Source organism: Pseudorca crassidens, chromosome 5, assembly GCF_039906515.1.
Source record: "Pseudorca crassidens isolate mPseCra1 chromosome 5, mPseCra1.hap1, whole genome shotgun sequence".
Classification (NCBI taxonomy): Eukaryota; Metazoa; Chordata; class Mammalia; order Artiodactyla; family Delphinidae; genus Pseudorca; species Pseudorca crassidens.
In genome coordinates this window covers 18503479-18526085 of record NC_090300.1, presented here as the reverse complement: position 1 = coordinate 18526085, position 22607 = coordinate 18503479, and the positions used below count along the sequence as shown (strand labels likewise).

The window sequence follows — 22607 nt, the reverse complement described above, 5'->3', positions numbered from 1 at the left end:
TTTTAACAGGAAAGGACTTTAAAATATCTTGCCTAGCAGGAAAAGAAAATACTGGAAAAACTCAGGAGAATTTCAGAATTTAAAGACACCTCTGTCTTTAAAGTGTTGGTGAACGTAAGCACATCATATAACTTTTGAGGAATTTAATTTTAACATCTGTAAAACGAAAGAGTTGGATTAGATGTTCTAAAAGAAAAAACTTTACAATTCTAACCACCCTTGTCTCTTATGACATCTCACTAAAATGGCCTAGAAATGTTAAACTTAAGTGTGATTTTTTTTTCATCTGCACTACCATTTCTCAGATATTTCTTCTTGTCATCATATATATAAACTATTGTAGATGAGATAGGCTACTTATGTGTAATTCCATTCCCACTACTTTTCTGTACTATAAGGGGGAAAAAAATTCCCAGAGGATGGCTTGTTGAGCAATCTCACTGATTTATATCAGGCAACTACCTCTAACCATAAATACATTTTTATCAAGTGTCAGAAGAGATGACAAGTAAAAATTTTTTCCCCATCTTGCTTTCCATTACCTGCATTTCAATATACCGAAGGTCAGTTTTTTTCTTTTGTAAATCTTCCAATAATTGTTGGTCTAAAGTTACATCTGGTTCATTTTCTTGCAAGAGATATTCAGAATCGCGGTCAATATATTTGTCCCTGATTCTAAATGGTCTCTTTTCTTGATTTATCAATTTTTTTTCCTGATCCTCAACTTTCTTTACTGAGTTTGGTTTGTTCTCAGCAGGAGCTTCAGTCCCATATCTATTTTGACAAAATAAAAAAATGATAAAGATTGAATGAAGAGCCACTCAAGCCCTGAAACAAAATAATATATGTTGTTTAATGATTTCAAAGTCATCAAAATCAAAAGCCTTTATTCTTTTCTCTAGTAGAGCAATTTGAAAATACTTAGATTCTTATAATGAACTCAATTTTTTTTCCACCCTACAAATAAGACACTGCCAGACAGGTTATTCCTTGTGGTAGTTAAGAAAATAAAAATCCACCCAATAGTAATTCCTCCATTGCAAAGACTCACAGTGTTTCTCTTTATCAAGTTTTCTGAGCCATGTTTTATTTCACAACTTCATTTTCCTGCCACCCTTTCTGAGCTATAAGTGGGATGCTACATTACACAGTCCCAGAGAAACTACTTCTAATTTGCCCCTGATGATACAGTTCCTATGATTTTCCTAAAACAGCAGTAATTTAACTTCTTACAGATCTCCTCCACAAGAAAATTCCGGAAATACAAAGATAATGGGTAGGAAGAACTAAGTAATAACTTCATCAACATCCTATATAGACAATTCCTACCATTTAGATCTCCTGTGGGAATAAATATGCCACCTAAATTTTTAAATATTTCACCAAATTTGCTCAATCTACATAAGAAAAAAGATTACTTTGAGGCTAAATTTCACTTATAGAAGAGCCTAAAGATGTTATTTTTATTATCTTTTTTTTCCGGCCAGTGCTCTGAAAGAAGTGTCACTCTTTGTTCATCTTTAAAAGAATACTTTTTGTTTTACCCGTGATCTTCAGGAGCAAACCAGGATATTTGTGCTTCCGAATCTTTATCATTCTTAGCCTGCACAGAATGTAGCAGCTGCACAATTTGTTCTTCTCGACGTTCATCCATATGTACCACAGCTCTCTATTTTGTGCAAAGAAAAAGCATCCTCATCAGGGTGAGAAAGCATGTGCAAAATTATTTGACGACTAAAACAATAAAGGCAAAGTAACATGCGTTCAACAAACATATATAAAAGAAAGTTAAAGTCACCCCACACTTGTTCTCTAGACCCTTTTCTACTATATGTCTATAAAATTAGCTTTACTATTACTGGCAAAGAAATCATATTTACATCACTTATTAAAACTTTGGTTCCCTTACTTCCTACCCTTGCATAATACTAATTGTTACAATCTTTTCCTTATCTTAAATTTTAAAAGATACTCACAATTAAACTTATTAAAACCCAAATGTTCTGGTAAAAACAAAAGTTAAAAACTGCAAATACTATTTTGGCTGCAACGAGCATTTTAAGAGCATTTAATCTCTTACATTATGAGGAGGAGTAAATTAGGAAGTAAGAAGGCTGAGCTCAGAGGGAATAAATAAAATGATCAGTGCTCATGAAAATAATATTCCAAACGATGCAGTTACCTCAGAGAATGAGATTTACTTAAAAAGAGACACCAGAGAAAATATGAGTTAGATTGTTTTCTTAGTATAGAATACATGGAAGAGAAAATATGAGGTACACTGTACACAGTAAGAATAAGAACTTTTAACGACTGCCCTTTTATAATTGCAAATTATGATTAGCTGAATTATAAGTAAACACAGTAAGTAAAAAAGAAGAGTGCATAGATTTTTTTTCCCCCAGGTGTGCAGACAGGAAAGATGGCCAAGTTATTGAATGAAAAAAGCCAGATGCAGAAAACACATGCAACGGGATCTTGCTTTCACTACTATTAATTTTTAAAAAGGTTATTCTCTTTTCATATTCTATGCCTTTTGCAGTATTTCTTCAAGATATAATTCTGGCACATAGTACATACCCCTGAGAAGTCTATCAAATGCATGGATGTATCTAGCTTTTTGAATGAGCATATATAACTTTTGTGTTAAACCATTTTTCTCTTTAAAGAAGTAAAACACACACAAAAAGAATACACCGAGATCTCCAGGGAATTCCATAAGACTTCTCCTGATAAATTATTAAAGGATTTACTAAAAGCATCATTATGCTCATACACTTAAAAAGTCCAATACAGCAAAACTCCAGCTGATAAGAAAGCATTAGGAAATTACAAACTGCAGCAAAACCGATTTACTGACAGACACAAAAGTCCAAAATTGTAAGTCACAAAGAGAAAAACAGATCAATATGATACAAAAAGACTTTTTTTCAACACCCGTGTGGCTGACAGGGTTTTGGTGCTCCAGCCAGGTGTGAGGCCTGTGCCTGAGGTGGGAGAGCCAAGTTCAAGACACTGGTCCACTAGAGACCTCCCAGCTTCACGTAATATCAAACAGCAAAAGCTCTCCCAGAGATCTCCATCTCAACTCTTAAGACCCAGCTCCACCCAACGACCAGCAAGCTACAGTGCTGGACACCCTATGCCAAACATCTAGCAAGACAGGAACACAAACCCACCCATTGGCAGAGAGACTGCCTAAAATCATAAAGAGGTAACAGACACCCCAAAACACACCACCGTACATGGACCTGCCACCAGAAAGACAAGATCCAGCCTCATTCACCAGAACACAGGCACTAGGCACCTCCACCAGGAAGCCTACACAACCCACTGAACCACCCTTAGTCACTGGGGACAGACACCAAAAACAATGGGAACTATGAACCTGCAGCCTGCGAATAGGAGACCCCAAACACAGTAAGTTAAGCAAAACAAGAAGACAGAGAAACACACAGCAGATGAAGGAGCAAGGTAAAAACCCACCAGACCAAAAAAATGAAGAGGAAATAGTCTACCTGAAAAAGAGTTCAGAGTAATGAGAGTAAAGATGATACAAAATCTTGGCAATAGAGCAAAGAAAATACAAGAAACGTTTAACAAGGACCCGGAAGAACTAAAGCCCAAACAAACGAACACAATAAATGAAATTAAAAATTCTCTAGAAGGAATCCACAGTAGAATAACTGAGGCAGAAAAATGGATAAGTTACCTGGAAGATAAAATGGTGGAAATAACTACTGCAGAGCAGAATAAAGAAAAAAGAATGAAAAGAACTGAGGACAGTCTCAGAGACCTCTGGGACAACATTAAACTCACCAACATTTGAATTATATGGGTCCCAGAAGAAGAAGAGAAAAAGAAAGGGACTGAGAAAATATTTGAAGAGATTATAGTTGAAAACTTCCTTAATATGGGAAAGGAAATAGACAATCAAGTCCAGGAAGCACAGAGAGTCCTACACAGGATAAATCCAAGGAGAAACATGCCAAGACACATATTAATCAAACTATCAAAAATTAAATTCAAAGAAAAAATATTAAAAGCAGCAAGAGAAAAGCAAAAAATAACATACAAGGGAATCCCCATAAGGTTAACAGCTGATTATTTCAACAGAAACTCTGCAGGCCAGAAGGGAGTGGCAGGACATATTTAAAGTGATGAAAGGGAAAAACCTACAACCAAGATTTCTCTACCCAGCAAGTATCTCATTCAGATTCTACAGAGAAATTAAAACCTTTACAGACAAGCTAAGAGAATTCAGCACCACCAAACCAGCTCCACAAAAAATGCTAGAGGAACTTCTCGAGGCAGGAAACACAGGAGAAGGAAAAGACCTACAATAAGAAACCCAAAACAATTAAGAAAATGGTAATAGGAACATACATGCCGATAATTACCTTAAATGTAAATGGATTAAACGCTCCAACCAAAAGACACAGACTGGCTGAATGGATACAAAAACAAGACCTGTATATATGCTGTCTACAAGAGACCCACTTCAGACCTAGCGACATACAGCGACATACAGACTGAAAGTGAGGGGATGGAAAAACATTTTCCATGCAAATGGGAATCAAAAGAAAGCTGGAGTAGCAGTTCTCGTATCAGACAAAATAGACTTTAAAATAAAGACTATTGCAAGAGACAAAGAAGGACACTACATAATGATTAAGGGATCAATCCAAGAAGAAAATATAACAATTGTAAATATTTATGCACCCAACATAGGAGCACCTCAATACATAAGGCAAATGCTAACAGATATAAAAGGAGAAATCGACAGTAACACAATCACAGAAGGGGACTTTACTAATGGACAGATCATCCAAAATGAAAATAAATAAGGAAACACAAGCTTTAAGTGATACATTAAACAAGATGATACATTAAACAAGATGGACTTAATTGATATGCATAGGACATTCCATCCAAAATAAACAACAGAATAGACTTTCAACAGACATTCTATCCAAAAAACAACAGAATACACTTTCTTCTCAAGTGCTCATGGAACATTCTCCAGGATAGATCAAATCTTGGGTCACAAATCAAGCCTCGGTAAATTTAGAAAAATGAAATCGTATCAAGTATTTTTTCTGACCACAATGCTATGAGACTAGATATCAATTACAGGAAAAAATCTGTAAAAAATACAAACACATGGAGAGTAAACAATACACTACTTAACAACCAAGAAATCACTGAAGAAATCAAGGAGGAAATCAAAAAATACCTACAAACAAATGACAATGAAAACACAACGACCCAGCATTGGGGACCTTGAAGATGGCGGAAGAGTAAGACGCGGAGATCACCTTCCTCCCCACAGATACACCAGAAATACATCTACACGTGGAACAACTCCTACAGAACACCTACTGAAGGCTGGCAGAAGACCTCAGACCTCCCAAAAGGCAAGAAACTCCCCACGTACCTGGGTAGGGCAAAAGAAGAAAAAAAAAAAGAAAGAAAAAACAGAGACAAAAGAATAGGGACGGCACCTGCACCAGTAGGAGGGAGCTGTGAAGGAGGAAAAGTTTCCACACACTAGGAAGCCCCTTCGCGGGCGGAGACTGTGGGAGGCGGGGGGGGGGGGGGGAGCTTCGAAGCTGCGGAGGAGTGCATAGCAACGGGTGCGGAGGGCAAAGCGGGGAGATTCCCGCACAGAAGATCGGTGCCGACTGGCACTCACCAGCCCAAGAGGCTTGTCTGCTCACCCGCCGAGGCGGGCGGGGCTGCGAGCTGAGGCTCTAAGGCTCTGAGGCTCGGGTTTCGGTTTTGGACGGAGCGCAGGGAGAAGACTGGGGTTGGCGGCTTGAACATAGCCTGAAGGGGTTGGTGCACCACGGCTAGCCGGGAGGGAGTCCGGGGAAAAGTCTGCACCTGCCGAAGAGGCAAGAAACTTTTTCTTCCCTCTTTGTTTCCTGGTGCGTGAGGAGAGGGGTTTAAGAACGCTGCTTAAAGGAACTCCAGAGACGGGCACGAGCCGCGGCTAAAAGCGCAAACCCCAGAGACGGGCACGAGCCGCGGCTAAAAGCGCGGACCCCAGAGACGGGCGCGAGCCGCGGCTAAAAGCGCGGACCCCAGAGGCGGGCGGGAGACGTTAAGGCTGCTGCTGCCGCCACCAAGGGGCCTGTGTGCGAGCACAGGTCACTCTCCACACCCCTCTTCCGCGGAGCCTATGCAGCCCGCCACTGCCAGGTTCCCGGGATCCAGGGACAACTTCCCCGGGAGAACGCACGGCACGGCGGGCCTCAGGCTGGTGCAAAGTCACGTCCCGCACTCCATGCCCCTCCCTCCCCGCCGGCCTCAGTACGCCAGAGCCCCCGAATCAGCGGCTCCTTTAACCCCATCCTGTCTGAGCAAAAAACAGACGCCCTCCAGCGAACTACACGCAGAGGCAGGGCCAAATCCAAAGCTGAGCCCCTGTGAGCTGTGAGAACAAAGAAGAGAAAGGGAAGTCTCTCCCAGCAGCCTCAGAAGCAGCGGATTAAAGCTCCACAATCAACTTGATATACCCTGCATCTGTGGAATACCTGAATAGACAACCAATCATCCCAAATTAAGGAAGTGGACTTTAGGAGCAAGATCTATGATTTTTTTCCCTATTTCTCTTTTTGTGAATGTGTATGTGTATGCTTCTGTGTGAGATCTTGTCTGTATACTCTTGCTTCCACCATTTGTCCTAGGGTTCTATTCATCCATGGTTTTTTTTTTAATTTTTTTCTTAATAATCAATTTTAATAACGTTACTATACTTTACCTTCGTTCTTTCTTTCTTTCTTTCCTTCCTTCCTTCCCTCCTTTAGACAACGAATCATCCCAAATTGAGGAGGTGGTCTCTGACAGCAAGATTTATTATTTTTCCCCCTTCACCTCTTTTAGTGAGGGTGTATGTGTATGCTTCTGTGTAAGCTTTTGTCAGTATAGCTTTGCTTCCAACATTTGTCCTAAGGTTCTATCCGTCCCTTTTTTTTTTCTAAATAAGAATTTTTTAATTCAATAACTTTATTATACTTTATTTTATTTTTACTGTATCTTCTTTCTTTCCCTCCTTCCTTCCTTCCTCCCTCCCTCCTTTCTTTCCTTCTTTGCTTCTTTCTTTCTTTCTTCCTTCCTTCCTTCCCTTCTTTCTTTCCTCATACTTCTACTAATTCCCTCTACTTTTTCTCCCTTTTATTCTGAGCCGTGTGGATGAAAGGCTCTTGGTGCTGCAGCCAGGAGTCACTGCTGTGCCTCTGAGGTAGGAGAGCCAACTTCAGGACACTGGTCAACAAGAGACCTCCCAGCTCCACATAATAGCAAACGGCGAAAATCTCCCAGACCTCCATCTTAACACCAGCACCCAGCTTCACTCAACGACCAGCAAGCCACAGTGCTGGACAACCTATGGCAAACAACTAGCAAAACAGGAACACAACCCCACCCATTAGCAGAGAGGCTGCCTAAAATCATAATAAGGCCACAGACACCCCAAAACAAACCACCAGACGTGAACCTGCCCACTAGAGAGACAAGATCCAGCCTCATCCACCACAACACAGGCACTAGTCCCCTCCACCAGGAAGCCTACACAACCCACTGAACCAACCTTAGCCACTGGAGACAGACATCTAAAACAGCGGGAACTACGAACCTGCAGTCTGCAAAAAGGAGACCCCAAGCACAGTAAGATAAGCAAAATGAGAAGACAGAAAAACACACAGCAGATAAAAGAGCAAGATAAAAATGTACCAGACCTAACAAATGAAGAGGAAATAGCCAGTCTACCTGAAAAAGAATTCAGAATAATGATAGTAAGGATAATCCGAAATCTTGGAAATAGAATGGACAAAATGCAAGAAACAGTTAACAAGGACCTAGAAGAAATAAAGATGAAACAAGCAATGATGAACAACACAATAAATGAAATTAAAAGTACTCTAGATGGGATCAATAGCAGAATAACTGAGGCAGAAGAACGGATAAGTGACCTGGAAGATAAAATAGTGGAAATAACTACTGCAGAGCAGAATAAAGAAAAAAGAATGAAAACAACTGAGGACAGTCTCAGAGACCTCTGGGACAACATTAAACACATCAACATTCGAATTATAGGGGTTCCAGAAGAAGAAGAGAAAAAGAAAGGGACTGAGAAAATATTTGAAAAGATTATAGTTGAAAACCTCCCTAATATGGGAAAGGAAATAGTTAATCAAGTCCAGGAAGCACAGAAAGTCCCATACAGGATAAATACAAGGAGAAATACGCCAAGACACATATTAATCAAACTGTCAAAAATTAAATACAAAGAAAGCATATTAAAAGCAGCAAGAGAAAAACAACAAATAACACATAAGGGAATCCCCATAAGGTTAACAGCTGATCTTTCAGCAGAAACTCTGCAAGCCAAAAGGGACTGGCCGGACATACTGAAAGTGATGAAGGAGAAAAACCTGAAGCCAAGACTACTCTACCCAGCAAGGATCTCACTCAGATTTGATGGAGAAATTAAAACCTTTACAGACAAGCAAAAGCTGAGTGAGTTCAGCACCACCAAACCAGCTTTACAACAAATGCTAAAGGATCTTCTCTAGGCAAGAAACACAAGAGAAGGAAAAGACCTATAATAACGAACCCAAAACAATTTAGAAAATGGGAATAGGAACATACATATCAATACTTACCTTAAATGTAAATGGACTAAATGCTCCCACCAAAAGACACAGATTAGCTGAATGGATACAAAAACAAGACCCTTATATATGCTGTCTACAAGAGACCCACTTCAGACCTAGACACACATACAGACTGAAAGTAAGGGGATGGAAAAAGATATTCCATGCAAATGGAAACCAAAAGAAAGCTGGAGTAGCAATTCTCATATCAGACAAAATAGACTTTAAAATAAGGACTATTAAAAGAGACAAAAAAGGACACTACATGACGATCAAGGGATCGATCCAAGAAGAAGATATAAGAATTGTAAATATTTATGCACCCAACATAGGAGCACCTCAATACATAAGGCAAATACTAACAGCCATAAAAGGGGAAATCGACAGTAACACATTCATAGTAGGGGACTTAAACACCCCACTTTCACCCATGGACAGATCATCCAAAATGAAAATAAATAAGGAAACACAAGCTTTAAATGATACATTAAACAAGATGGACTTAATTGATATTTATAGGACACTCCATCCAAAAACAACAGAATACACATTTTTCTCAAGTGCTCATGGAACATTCTCCAGGATAGATCATATCTTGGGTCACAAATCAAGCCTTGGTAAATTTAAGAAAATTGAAATTGTATCAAGTATCTTTTCCCACCACAACACCATGAGACTAGATATCAATTACAGGAAAAGATCTGTAAAAAATACAAACACATGGAGGCTAAACAATACACTACTTAATAATGAAGTGATCACTGAAGAAATCAAAGAGGAAATCAAAAAATACCTAGAAACAAATGACAATGGAGACACAACAACCCAAAACCTGTGGGATGCAGCAAAAGCAGTTCTAAGAGGGAAGTTTATAGCAATACAAGCCCACCTTAAGAAGCAGGAAACATCTCGAATAAACAACCTAACCTTGCACCTCAAGCAATTAGAGAAAGAAGAACAAAAAAACCCCAAAGCTAGCAGAAGGAAAGAAATCATAAATATCAGATCAGAAATAAATGAAAAAGAAATGAAGGAAACGATAGCAAAGATCAATAAAACTAAAAGCTGGTTCTTTGAGAAGATAAACAAAATAGATAAACCATTAGCCAGACTCATCAAGAAAAAAAGGGAGAAGACTCAAATCAATAGAATTAGAAATGAAAAAGGAGAGGTAACAACTGACACTGCAGAAATAAAAAAGATCATGAGATTACTACAAGCAACTCTATGCCAATAAAATGGACAATCTGGAAGAAATGGACAAATTCTTAGAAATGCACAACCTGCCAAGACTGAATCAGGAAGAAACAGAAAATATGAACAGACCAATCACAAGCACTGAAATTGAAACTGTGATTAAAAATCTTCCAACAAACAAAAGCCCAGGACCAGATGTCTTCACAGGCGAATTCTATCAAACATTTAGAGAAGAGCTAACACCTATCCTTCTCAAACTCTTCCAAAATATAGCAGAGGGAGGAACACTCCCAAACTCCTTCTACAAGGCCACCATCACCTTGATATCAAAACCAGACAAGGATGTCACAAAGAAAGAAAACTACAGGCCAATATCACTGATGTACACTGATGCAAAAATCCTCAACAAAATACTAGCAAACAGAATCCAACAGCACATTAAACGGATCATACACCATGATCAAGTGGGGTTTATTCCAGGAATGCAAGGATTCTTCAATATACGCAAATCTATCAATGTGATAAACCATATTAACAAATTGAAGGAGAAAAACCATATGATCATCTCAATAGATGCAGAGAAAGCTTTTGACAAAATTCAATACGCATTTATGATAAAAACCCTGCAGAAAGTAGGCATAGAGGGAACTTTCCTCAACATAATAAAGGCCATATATGACAAGCCCACAGCAAACATCATCCTCAATGGTGAAAAACTGAAAGCATTTCCACTAAGATCAGGAACAAGACAAGGTTGCCCACTCTCACCACTCTTATTCAACATAGTTTTGGAAGTTTTAGCCACAGCAATCAGAGAAGAAAAGGAAATAAAAGGAATCCAAATCGGAAAAGAAGAAGTAAAGCTGTCACTGTTTGCAGATGACATGATCCTATACATAGAGAATCCTAAAGATGCTACCAGAAAACTACTAGAGCTAATCAATGAATTTGGTAAAGTGGCAGGATACAAAATTAATGCACAGAAATCTCTGGCATTCCTATATACTAATGATGAAAAATCTGAAAGTGAAATCAAGAAAACACTCCCATTTACCACTGCAACAAAAAGAATAAAATATCTAGGAATAAACCTACCTAAGAAGACAAAAGACCTGTATGCAGAAAATTATAAGACACTGATGAAAGAAATTAAAGATGATACAAATAGATGGAGAGATATACCATGTTCTTGGATTGGAAGAATCAACATTGTGAAAATGACTCTACTACCCAAAGCAATCTATAGATTCAATGCAATCCCTATCAAACTACCACTGGCATTTTTCACAGAACTAGAACAAAAAATTTTGCAATTTGTATGGAAACACAAAAGACCCCGAATAGCCAAAGCAATCTTGAGAACAAAGAAAGGAACTGGAGGAATCAGGCTCCCTCACTTCACACTATACTACAAAGCTACAGTTATCAAGACGGTATGGTACTGGCACAAAAACAGAAAGATAGATCAATGGAACAGGATGGAAAGCCCAGAGATAAACCCACGCACATATGGACACCTTATCTTTGATAAAGGTGCCAGGAATGTACAATGGAGAAAGGACAGCCTCTTCAATAAGTGGTGCTGGTAAAACTGGACAGGTACTTTTAAAAGTATGAGATTAGATCACTCCCTAACACCATACACAAAAATAAGCTTAAAATGGATTAAAGACCTAAATGTAAGGTCAGACACTATCAAACTCTTAGAGGAAAACATAAGCAGAACACTCTATGACATAAATCACAGCAAGATCCTTTCTGACCCACCTCCTAGAGTAATGGAAATAAAAACAAAAATAAACAAATGGAACCTAATGAAACTTCAAAGTTTTTGCACAGCAAAGGAAACCATAAACAAGACCAAAACACAACCCTCAGAATGGGAGAAATTATTTGCAAATGAAGCAACTGACAAAGGATTAATCTCCAAAATTTACAAGCAGCTCATGCAGCTCAATAACAAAAAAACAAACAACCCAATCCAAAAATGAGCAGAAGACCTAAATAGACATTTCTCCAAAGAAGATATACAGACTGCCAACAAACACATGAAAGAATGCTCAACATCATTAATCATTAGAGAAATGCAAAACAAAACTACAATGAGATATCATCTCACACCAGTCAGAATGGCCATAATCAAAAAATCTAGAAACAATAAATGCTGGAGAGGGTGTGGAGAAAAGGGAACACTCTTGCACTGCTGGTGGGAATGTGAATTGGTTCAGCCACTATGGAGAACAGTATGGAGGTTCCTTAAAAAACTACAAATAGAACTACCATATGACCCAGCAATCCCACTACTGGGCATATACCCTGAGAAAACCATAATTCAAAAAGAGTCATGTACCAAAATGTTCATTGCAGCTCTATTTACAATAGCCCGGAGATGGAAACAACCTAAGTGCCCATCATCGGATGAATGGATAAAGAAGATGTGGCACATATATACAATGGAATATTACTCAGCCATAAAAAGAAACGAAATTGAGCTATTTGTAATGAGGTGGATAGACCTAGAGTCTGTCATACAGAGTGAAGTAAGTCAGAAAGAGAAAGACAAATACCGTATGCTAACACATATATATGGAATTTAAGAAAAAAAATGTCATGAAGAACCTAGGGGTAAGGCAGGAATAAAGACGCAGACCTCCTAGAGAACGGACTTGAGGTTATGGGGAGGGGGAAGGGTGAGCTGTGACAGGGCGAGAGAGAGTCATGGACATATACACACTAACAAACGTAGTAAGGTAGATAGCTAGTGGGAAGCAGCCACATGGCACAGGGATATTGGCTCGGTGCTTTGTGACAGCCTGGAGGGGTGGGATAGGGAGGGTGGGAGGGATGGAGACGCAAGAGGGAAGACATATGGGAACATATGTTTATGTATAACTGATTCACTTTGCTATAAAGCAGAAACTAACACCCCATTGTAAAGCAATTATACCCCAATAAAGATGTTAAAAAAAAAAAAAAAAACAATGAAACCCACAATGACCCAAAATCTACGGGATGCAGCAAAAGCAGTTCTAAGAGGGAAGTTTACAGCAATACAATCCAACCTTAAGAAACAAGAAACATCTCTATTTATATAAACTACCTAACTTACACCTAAAGCAATTAGAGAAAAAAGAACAAAAAACCCCCAAAGTCAGCAGAAGGAAAGAAATCATAAAGATTAGATCAGAAATAAATGAAAAAGAAATGAAGGAAACAATAGCAAAGATCAATAAAACTAAAAGCTGCTTCTTTGAGAAGATAAACACAACTGATAAACCATTAACCAGACTCATCACGAAAAAAAGGGAGAAGACTCAAATCAACAGAATTAGAAATGAAAAAGGAAAAGTAACAACTGACACTGCAGAAATACAAAGAATCATGAGAGATTACTACAAGCAACTCTATGCCAATAAAATGGACAACCTGGAAGAAATGGACAAATTCTTAGAAAGACACAACCTTCCAAGACTGAACCACGAAGAAACAGAAAATATAAAAAGACCAATCCCAAGCACTGAAATTGAGACTGTGATTAAAAATCTTCCAACAAAGGCCCAGGACCAGATGGCTTCACAAGTGAATTCTATCAAACATTTAGAGAAGAGCTAACACCTATCCTTCTCAAACTCTTCCAAACTACAGCAGAGGGAGGAACACTCCCAAACTCATCCTACAAAGCCACCATCACCCTGATACCAAAACCAGACAAAAATGTCACAAAGAAAGAAAACTACAGGCCAATATCACCAATGAACATTGATGCAAAAATCCTCAACAAAATACTAGTAAACAGAATCCAACAGCACATTAAAAGGATCATACACCATGATCAAGTGGGGTTTATCCCAGGAATGCAAGGATTCTTCAATATACGCAAATCCATCAATGTGATACACCACATTAACAAACTGAAGAATAAAAACCATATGATCATCTCAATAGATGCAGAAAAAGCTTTCGACAAAATTCAACACCGATTTATGATAAAAAACCCTCTAGAAAGTAGGCACAGAGGGAACTTACCTCAACATAATAAAGGTCATGCATGACAAATCCATAGCCAACATCGTCCTCAATGGTGAAAAACTGAAACCATTTCCACTAAGAACAGGAACCAGACAACATTGCCCACTCTCACCACTATTGTTCAACATAGTTTTGGAAGTTTTAGCCACAGCAATCAGAGAAGAAGAAGAAATAAAAGGAATCCAAATCGGAAAAGAAGAAGTAAAGCTGTCACTCTTTGCAGATGACATGATACTATACATAGAGAACTCAAAGATGCTACCAGGAAACTACTAGAGCTAATCAATGAATTTGGTAAAGCAGCAGGATACAAAATTAATGCACAGAAATCTCTTGTGTTCCTATGCACTAATGATGAAAAATCTGAAAGTGAAATTAAGGGAACACTCCCATTTACCATTGCAACAAAAAGAATAAAATACCTAGGAATAAACCTACCTAAGGAGACAAAAGACCTATATGAAGAAAACTATAAGACACTGACAAAAGAAATTAAATACAGATAGAGAGATATACCGTGTTCTTTGACTGGAAGAATAAACATTGTGATAATGACTATACTACCCAAAGCAATCTACAGATTCAATGCAATCCCTATCAAACTAACAATGGCATTTTTCACAGAACTAGAACAAATATTTCACAATTTGTATGGAAACACAAAAGACCCCAAATAGCCAAAGCAATCTTGAGAAAGAAAAACGGAGCTGGAGGAATCAGGCTCCCTGACTTCAGATTATACTACAAAGCTACAGTAATCAAGACAGTATGGTACTGGCACAAAAACAGAAATACAGATCAATGGAACAGGACAGAAAGCCCAGAGATTAAACCCACACACATATGGTCACCTTATTTTTGATAAAGGAGGCAAGCATATACAATGAAGATATACAGCCTCTTCAATAAGTGGTGCTGGGAAAACTGGACAGCTACATGTAAAAGAATGAAATTAGAAAACTCCCTAACACCATACACAAAAATAAACTCAAAATGGATTAAAGACCTAAATGCAAGGCCAGACACTATCAAACTCTTAGAGGAAAACATAGGCAGAATACTCTGACATAAATCACAGCAAGATCCTTTTTGACCCACCTCCTAGAAAACTGGAAATAAAAACAAAAATAAAGAAATGGGACCTAATGAAACTTAAAAGCTTTTGCACAGCAAAGGAAACCATAAACAAGACGTAAAGACAACCTGCAGAATGGGAGAAAATATTTGCAAATGAAGCAACTGCCAAAGGATTAATCTCCAAAATTTACAAACAGCTCATGCAGCTCAATAACAAAAAAAGAAACAACCCAATTCAAAAATGGGCAGAACACCTAAACAGACATTTCTCCAATGAAGATACACAGATCGCCAACAAACATACGGAAGAATGCTCAACATCATTAATTATTAGAGAAATGCAAATCAAAACTATAATGAGATATCACCTCACACCAGTCAGAATGGCCATCATCAAAAAACTACAAACAATAAATGCTGGAGAGGGTGTAGAGAAAAGGGAACCCTCTTGCACTGTTGGTGGGAATGTACATTGATACAGCCACTATGGAGAACAGTATGGAGGTTCCTTAAAAAACTAAAACTAGAACTACCATACGACCCAGCAATCCCACTACTGGGCATATACCCTGAGAAAACCATAATTCAAAAAGTCATGTACCACAATGTTCACTGCAGCTCTGTTTACAATAGCCAGGACATGGAAGCAATCTAAACGTCCACAGACAGATGAATGGATAAAGAAGATGTGGCACCTATATACGATAGAATATTACTCAGACATAAAAAGAAACGAAACTGAGTTATTTGTAGTGAGGTGGATGGACCTAGAATCTGTCATACAGAGTGAAGTAAGTCAGAAAGAGAAAAACAAATACCGTATGCTAACACATACATACGGAATCTAAAGAAAAAAAATGGTTCTGAAGAACCTAGGGACAGGACAGGAATAAAGACGCAGATGTACACAATGGACTTGAGGACATGGGGAGGGGGAAGGGTAAGCTGGGATGAAGTGAGAGAGTGGCATGGACTTATATATAGTACCAAATGTAAAATAGCTAGCTAGTGGGAAGCAGCCGCACAGCACAGAGAGATCAGCTAGCTGGGTGCTTTGTGACCACCTAGAGGGGTGGGATAGGGAGGGTGGGAGGGAGACGCCAGAGGGAGAAGATATGGGGATATATATATAAATGTATAGCCGATTCACTATGTTATAAATCAGAAACTAACACAGCATTGTAAAGCAATTATACTCCAATAAAGATGTTTAAAAAAAAAAGTAAAAGAAAGAGAAAACCAAATATCGTATATTAACGCATATATGTGGAACCTAGAAAAACGGTACAGATGAACCAGTTTGCAGGGCAGAAATAGAGACACAGATGTGGAGAACAAACGCACAGACACCAAGGGGGGAAAGTGGCAGGGGTGGTGGTGGTGATGGGGTGAATTGGGAGATTGGGATTGACATATATACACTAATATGTATAAAACAGGTAACTAATAAGAATCTGCTGTATAAAAAATAAAATTGAAAAATTCAAAAAATAAAGTCCAAATTTTTTTGCTTTTTAATAATTGTACTACATAGAAATCTTTTTAAAATGGTTAATAAATTAGACTAATGTATCTTTTCTCCGTAGTATAGAATATGCCTTCTCTATTAGGACTGGAAGCTTGCACCTGGTTTCTCCTGGACTCTACCGTATGCACCTTTACCTCTGCCAATTTTAATCTGTAATAATTTGCTGTTAAGAACAGCTACTGTGAGTACACCAGCTTTTCAGAGATTTGTGACTGCTTCCAGTAAATTTCAGACCTGAGGGTGGTCTTGGGGACCCCCAACACAGAGGATCATTATTAAAACACTTTTGCCCTACGCTTTAAATTCTGTAGGTCTTCAGTACGTATTAACATTTACTGCTCTGTGTACTTACATAAGATAGTTATTGATTACTGTGTTTTTTCTTGGCCCTTAGAAATTTAAGAATCCTCACCAATACTTTGATGAAAGCCTCCACCGAAAAGGAAGCCCCAGGACATAAAGTCATCCTTAAGCACAGGTTCCTTAATTTTTACACCCCTTCCAAACACCTCAAGGGTTCATAGCCATAGTTTCTTTCATTCACCTTCAAAATGGCAAAGATTAAGTAATTTAAGACTGATTGCTTTCCCAATGAAACTCATTCACACTAAAGCATTTCTTCAACCAAAGAGAACTTCACATTTTGAAGCTTTTACCTCTACTAGCAGAACAAAGTTCTCCTCCTCACCTTGTTAAATGAATTTTAGATATCCAGAAAAAGGTGGGATGACTGAAAACTGCAACAGCCCCTGAAAATTTTATACTTTTTAATAAAAACATAATATACACTTTAAAAAAAAATATTTTCAACGTGGTTCTCTGCACAATGAGCCCCCAAAGGCTGTGGGCAGTGAATTTAGGAATGCTGAAATTCCAAACCTGGATCTAGCCTGATTCTCTGTAGGTTACCTCCCTCCTAACCTTCTTCCAGTTCCATCATCCTTCACTTTACCTCATCCCCTGCCTGAAGAATCTCAGAATCTCAGACACACATTTTATGGTTCACGACTTTTATTTTATCAAGGCATTTGATTTTTTTATTATTTTCCCCCCTTTTGGACATCTTCAAATATTCTTTATGCTTCTAACTGGAAATTCCTAGCAAAGGAGACCCTCAATTACATCCAGCGAATTGTCTTTCTCATCAGCTTCTAATTATCTGTAACTGCTTCAAACTTTCTCCATTCTCTGTAACACACCGATACCACTTTCCCGTTCACCCTTGACATTTTACACACGATATTTCATAAAGAAAACAAAACCCAAAGGAAAAGTCCTCAATCGCTTGCCACCAAACCCAAACCCACCTGTATCAGAACCCATCCTTTGCTATCTTCTTTCCTGTTAAAATGGAAGAGGAATACATTTTCCTAGTTAAAGTTAATCTCTCCACTTAAGCCCTGCAGCCTTCCTTCCACCTCCTCAGGGCTATCTCCAATTAAGATTTATCTTCCTTTCCTAGATCTCTTTCTCTCTAGTAGTCTTTAGGCTGTACATCAATATTCTGGTTTGCTTCTTCACAGATATAAGGCAGAAGTGCATTTCCAATGGCCATGTGAATGGGAATTTCTAGGAATCAGGGGCGATTTACGGTATCCCTCCCTGCTGCCACCAAAACCAGTTATGCTCCAGATGGGTGGGAGGCTATATGGACCTCATTCTCATGAGAACTCTAGCGAACTCCAACGGTCAAGTAATGTGAGTAGAAAACAAACCTTTGTTGTTATAAGCCATTAAGATCTGTGGGCTGTCTACTACTACTGCATGATAACTTAGTCTTCTCTGATATATTTACTTTTCCTCTCCACTGGCTCCTTACCATCAGTATGTGAACTTGAACACAGTCAAATCTCTTCACTTTTAAAACAATAAAAACAAAAATCCTGTTTTGAATACTCCCACCCCTACTTCTCCCCCTCCTTCTCACAGGAGAACTGCCTGGAGGTACCCCCATTTCTTCCTCTCTCCTTCTCTCGCCACTCCAGTGTAATCTGGTTTTTACTTCCACCACTCCACAAAAAGGGCTCTCATCAAGGTTACCAATCACCCTGTTGCTAACTCCAAGACACTCTGAACTCTTACCTCACTTGGTATCAGTGCAGTGTTTGCCACTATTGATTACTTTCCCTTTTTCATATACTCTTTTCTCCCTAAACGATACTCCTGGATTCCAAAACAACATCCATCTCCTTATTTTTCTCTTCTCTGGCTGTTCCTTCCTAGATTCTTTCAAGCTTCTCTTCCTCAGTCCATACTTTCAATTTTCTTGTTCTACATTGTACAGCCCGAGTGCTCTGCAGACCAGCAGTACTGACATCATCCGGGAGCCTGTGAGAAAAGTTGAATCTCTGGACCCACCCCAGTTCTACATTGCTACAAGATGCCAGGTGATTCAGGTTTGAGAAGCAATGGTCTACAGAGTTCAGGCCTGCACCCACTCCTCTTCTCATTCACTTCTATATTACAACTACTATCCATAGGCCCACAAACTGTCAAATGTTCACCTGCAGTCTAGATTTCTCTAGGCATCAGGTCCACACAGCCTTTAACTTCCTTGAAATCACCACTTGTATGCCCTATAATATCACACTCAGTGTGCTTAAGCTGAGTCCATTGTCTTCCTCCATCAAGCCAATTCTTTTTTTTTTTTTTTTTTGGCTGTACGCGGGCCTCTCACTGTTGTGGCCTCTCTCATTGCGGAGCACAGGCTCCGGACGCGCAGGCTCAGCAGCCATGGCTCATGGGCCCAGCCACTCCGTGCCATGTGGGATCTTCCGAGACCGAGGCAGGAACCCGTGTCCCCTGCATCGGCAGGCGGACTCTCAACCACTGCGCCACCAGGGAAGCCCCATCAAGCCAATTCTTTATATAGTCATTAGTGTCATCCATTCACACCTGCCTTCCCCTTCCCTCCAGATAAAATCATTTTGAGTCTACCTCCTAAATCACTTTAAGCTGTCCGCTTCCCTCCATCTCCACTAGCAATGTCCTAATTCAAGCTGTCATTTCTCACCTTAATTACTGCAAGAGCTACTTAACTGGTCTCCCGGTCCCAGGATTGCCTCTTTTTCAATCCATTCTTTATGCTGCTACCTAGGGTGAATTTAAACACAAATCCAATCATTTCATGTTTTGCTTGAAACGCTTTAATGACTTGCCAGAGTTCTTAAGGGAAAGAATTTCAAAGCCCTGGTTATTTTCTAGTCCAGGAGCTTTCATACTGCGATCTGTAAAATTAAAGGATCATGACCAACATTATTTTAAAAAAAGGCAGAAAGGTACAAACAACAAGAACAAAAGCCCCAGGGCAATGTACAGGTAATTAAACATTATTTCATGAACTTTTTGTTCACTTACACACGTGTGTGCACTGGGTTGCAAATTAAAATATATCCCTTTTTGTGGGAAATGGTCAAAAGTGTAAAAGCCACTGCTCTACCGCCTTCTCAGTTCCTTGAACGTGGTCTTCCTGAACTCTAGGTTGTGGCACATGCTGCTGCCTCGTCCTAAAAATCCCTTTCCAAGCCCCCAAATCACAAACACAGACATACTTTGCTATCTTTCATGTTTCAGCTTAAGGGTTACCTCTTCTGGGAAATCTTCTAGGCTCTTCCTAATTTGAGTTAGGGGATAAGCCCACATCCTCCTTATTGTAATTCTTTAACATTGTATTCTAACCGCCCTATAGTGCCTAACACACCACAATTTCTGTAGGGTAGGTACTATATCTAGCTTATTAACACAGTGCCTATGATACTGTTTCAAATATATTAGATCCTAAAACATATCTGTTGAAAGAATAAGCGTGCATCCTTAGAATGCAGTCACTTTGTAAACACAGGTATTACTTAAAAAGTAAAAGCTATGGAAATTCTGACTGGGAAGCGATCACAAAGGGCTTGAACGTGATCAAAGAAAGAGGCAGGATGAGCCAATTACTGAAATATGATCATATTTAGTAGAGAAAATGGAGACATACATTTTAGAGAATGATATGAGAACTACAATAAAAAAGCAAAAATAAAAGTATGATTACAAAAGCTTTAATTACATCTTGGGAACATAGGCTCAGAAAGGTAAGTACATAGAGGGAAACCTGATATGTAGAAACTAAATTGCCAAGATTCCTGGAAAACATGTTAGGATGCACTGAAACATATGAGACTGAGACGGAACTGACTTGGCTTTCAAATTGTGAGCTAGAGAATGAGATGATCTAAGGCTCTACAAAAGACAGACTTAATAACGAGGAGTAGAAATAGGAGACCAGTTAAGAGCCATGGACAGACAACAAAATGGTGGCTTGATCTATGGTAATTACTGTGGAAATAAGTAGTTAAATTTGAGATATATTAAAAAGGAAGAGAAAACAGACTTGCTGAAATGAAAGAGAAGAATCAAAAATAAATCTCATTTTGGCCTTGGCAAGTGAATAAATGGTAGTGACTTTTACTAAAATGGAGGTTTGGGGAGGTGGTGGAAATCAAGAGTTTAATTCATAATGACCCACTGCACAACCGACTTCAGATGGAAATAATAATGAAGAGTTTTTCCTGATTTACTTAATGTTTTGTCTGTTTAGTTCTTACTTTTTCCAACTAAACTGTAAGCTCCCTGAATATCATACTTCTTCAGACCCCCATAGCAACATGCAAAAAACCTTGTGTGAAAAAACGGGTAAATAAAATTTGATAAAGAGTTCTTAGGAAGTTAATCTGTACTAATCACTCAATTATTCTTCCAATTTCAAGATGACTTAGATGTGCTTCCCTTTAAAAAAAAGTTTGCTCAATGAACAAATTAATTTTTAGTTATTGAAGAAATATATATATTTAAAGAATATAAGTTGTGAAGATAAATAGATAACGCCCCCCCCAATTCAACAAAAATGACATGGATAAAAGAAAAGTAAAGAAACGGAATGATTTAAAAACAGAAGCCTAAATGGTGATTCAATTACACTCTGTATCTAATATGAAAGATGCTTTTAAAGTCAGTAAAAAGCTTTTATAAAGCTTATATTAAGAAAACTTCGGTTTAATCACATATATAATTATTAGAACAGGCCACTCAGGGAACTTTGTTTCCTTTACTACAAGTCTTCAGGATACAAATCAAATGGACAATTACCAACCTGAAGACAAGGGACTAAGCCAAATCATCTCTTGAAATTTCTTCCACTTCTAGGATCCTAGGTTTCCTTCTCAAAGAGGAGCTGCTCATCAGCAGAAACCTCCATAGCCCAACGCCCAACGTAAAAACAAAAAACCTGTGTGCCTATTTTAATACTAAGTGGAAGTTGGAGTACTCTTCTGAAGGATCTACAAAAATAGCGCTTGATAGTTTTTGTTCCGCGCAAACCAGTGTCTAATGTATAAAACCGTAATTTTACAGCTCATCAGGCAAAGAACTTAAAGTGACATTAATTATATTAAGGGAAAGGGTAGCCAGATATACTATGACAGTGACACCCCCCAAAAGTTAATTTCGGATGGACCCTGAATTTAACATTTGTTTTGTCCCCAGTTCTCACGTCTTTTAAGCAAAGTATACACTCGCATAAATCCCAACTGCTTCAGGTCAGACGCGCATGGCTAACGTTCACCGCTATTAATATCCACTACTGGAAGCTTCAACACTTGCACTTCACAAAGCACATGCACCAGTTAAAACACCGAAAAGGAAAGAAAAAGTTAGGGGTCGAAGGATGGAAAAGAAAACCTGTCCGGTTTCATCCCCCTCCACTACCGAGTCTCAGATTACCTCCTGCCTCTCCGCTTCCTTGTTCTTCTGGCCTTGTTTCTTCGCGTACCACAAGCCGATTTCGCGGCCTTTCAGGTGCCCGGGATGTCGGCCTCGGCCGCCTCGACCACCCCCTCCTCCGCCGCCGCCACCTCCGGAGCCTCGATTCCCTCCGTGGCCCCCTCCATAGCTTCCTCCGTAACCCCCGCCGGAGCTGCGGGACCCGCCATCGCGGCCCCCGCCATCGCGGCCCCAGTTCTGATGGTAGTCATAGCTCATTGTCCCAGCAGGCCAAAACTCGTGAGAACCTGCAACCGCTAGAAATGGCGACCGGGTCCGGAGGCGGGTGCGCGTCCACTTCCGTTTTGCTTCCG

General features: G+C 39.1%; 1 protein-coding gene and 1 long non-coding RNA gene across 2 annotated transcripts in view; one reads left to right on the top strand and one right to left on the bottom strand.

The window, feature by feature from the left end:
* The window catches only part of DHX36 (DEAH-box helicase 36), a 59203-nt gene extending 36596 nt beyond the window's left edge, over positions 1-22607 (bottom strand). Inside the window, exons 1-3 of the mRNA XM_067737460.1 lie at positions 22255-22607; positions 1545-1669; positions 543-774 (exon numbers count right to left, since the gene is read on the bottom strand). Of these exons, the coding sequence (XP_067593561.1) occupies positions 543-774; positions 1545-1669; positions 22255-22512 (615 nt within the window). The 5' untranslated portion in view covers positions 22513-22607. The remainder of the gene's footprint in view (positions 1-542; positions 775-1544; positions 1670-22254) is intronic.
* LOC137224676 (uncharacterized) lies at positions 16073-19135 on the top strand. The gene is made up of 3 exons (XR_010943427.1): positions 16073-16969; positions 18015-18189; positions 18776-19135. It is a non-coding gene; the product is annotated as an uncharacterized lncRNA (long non-coding RNA).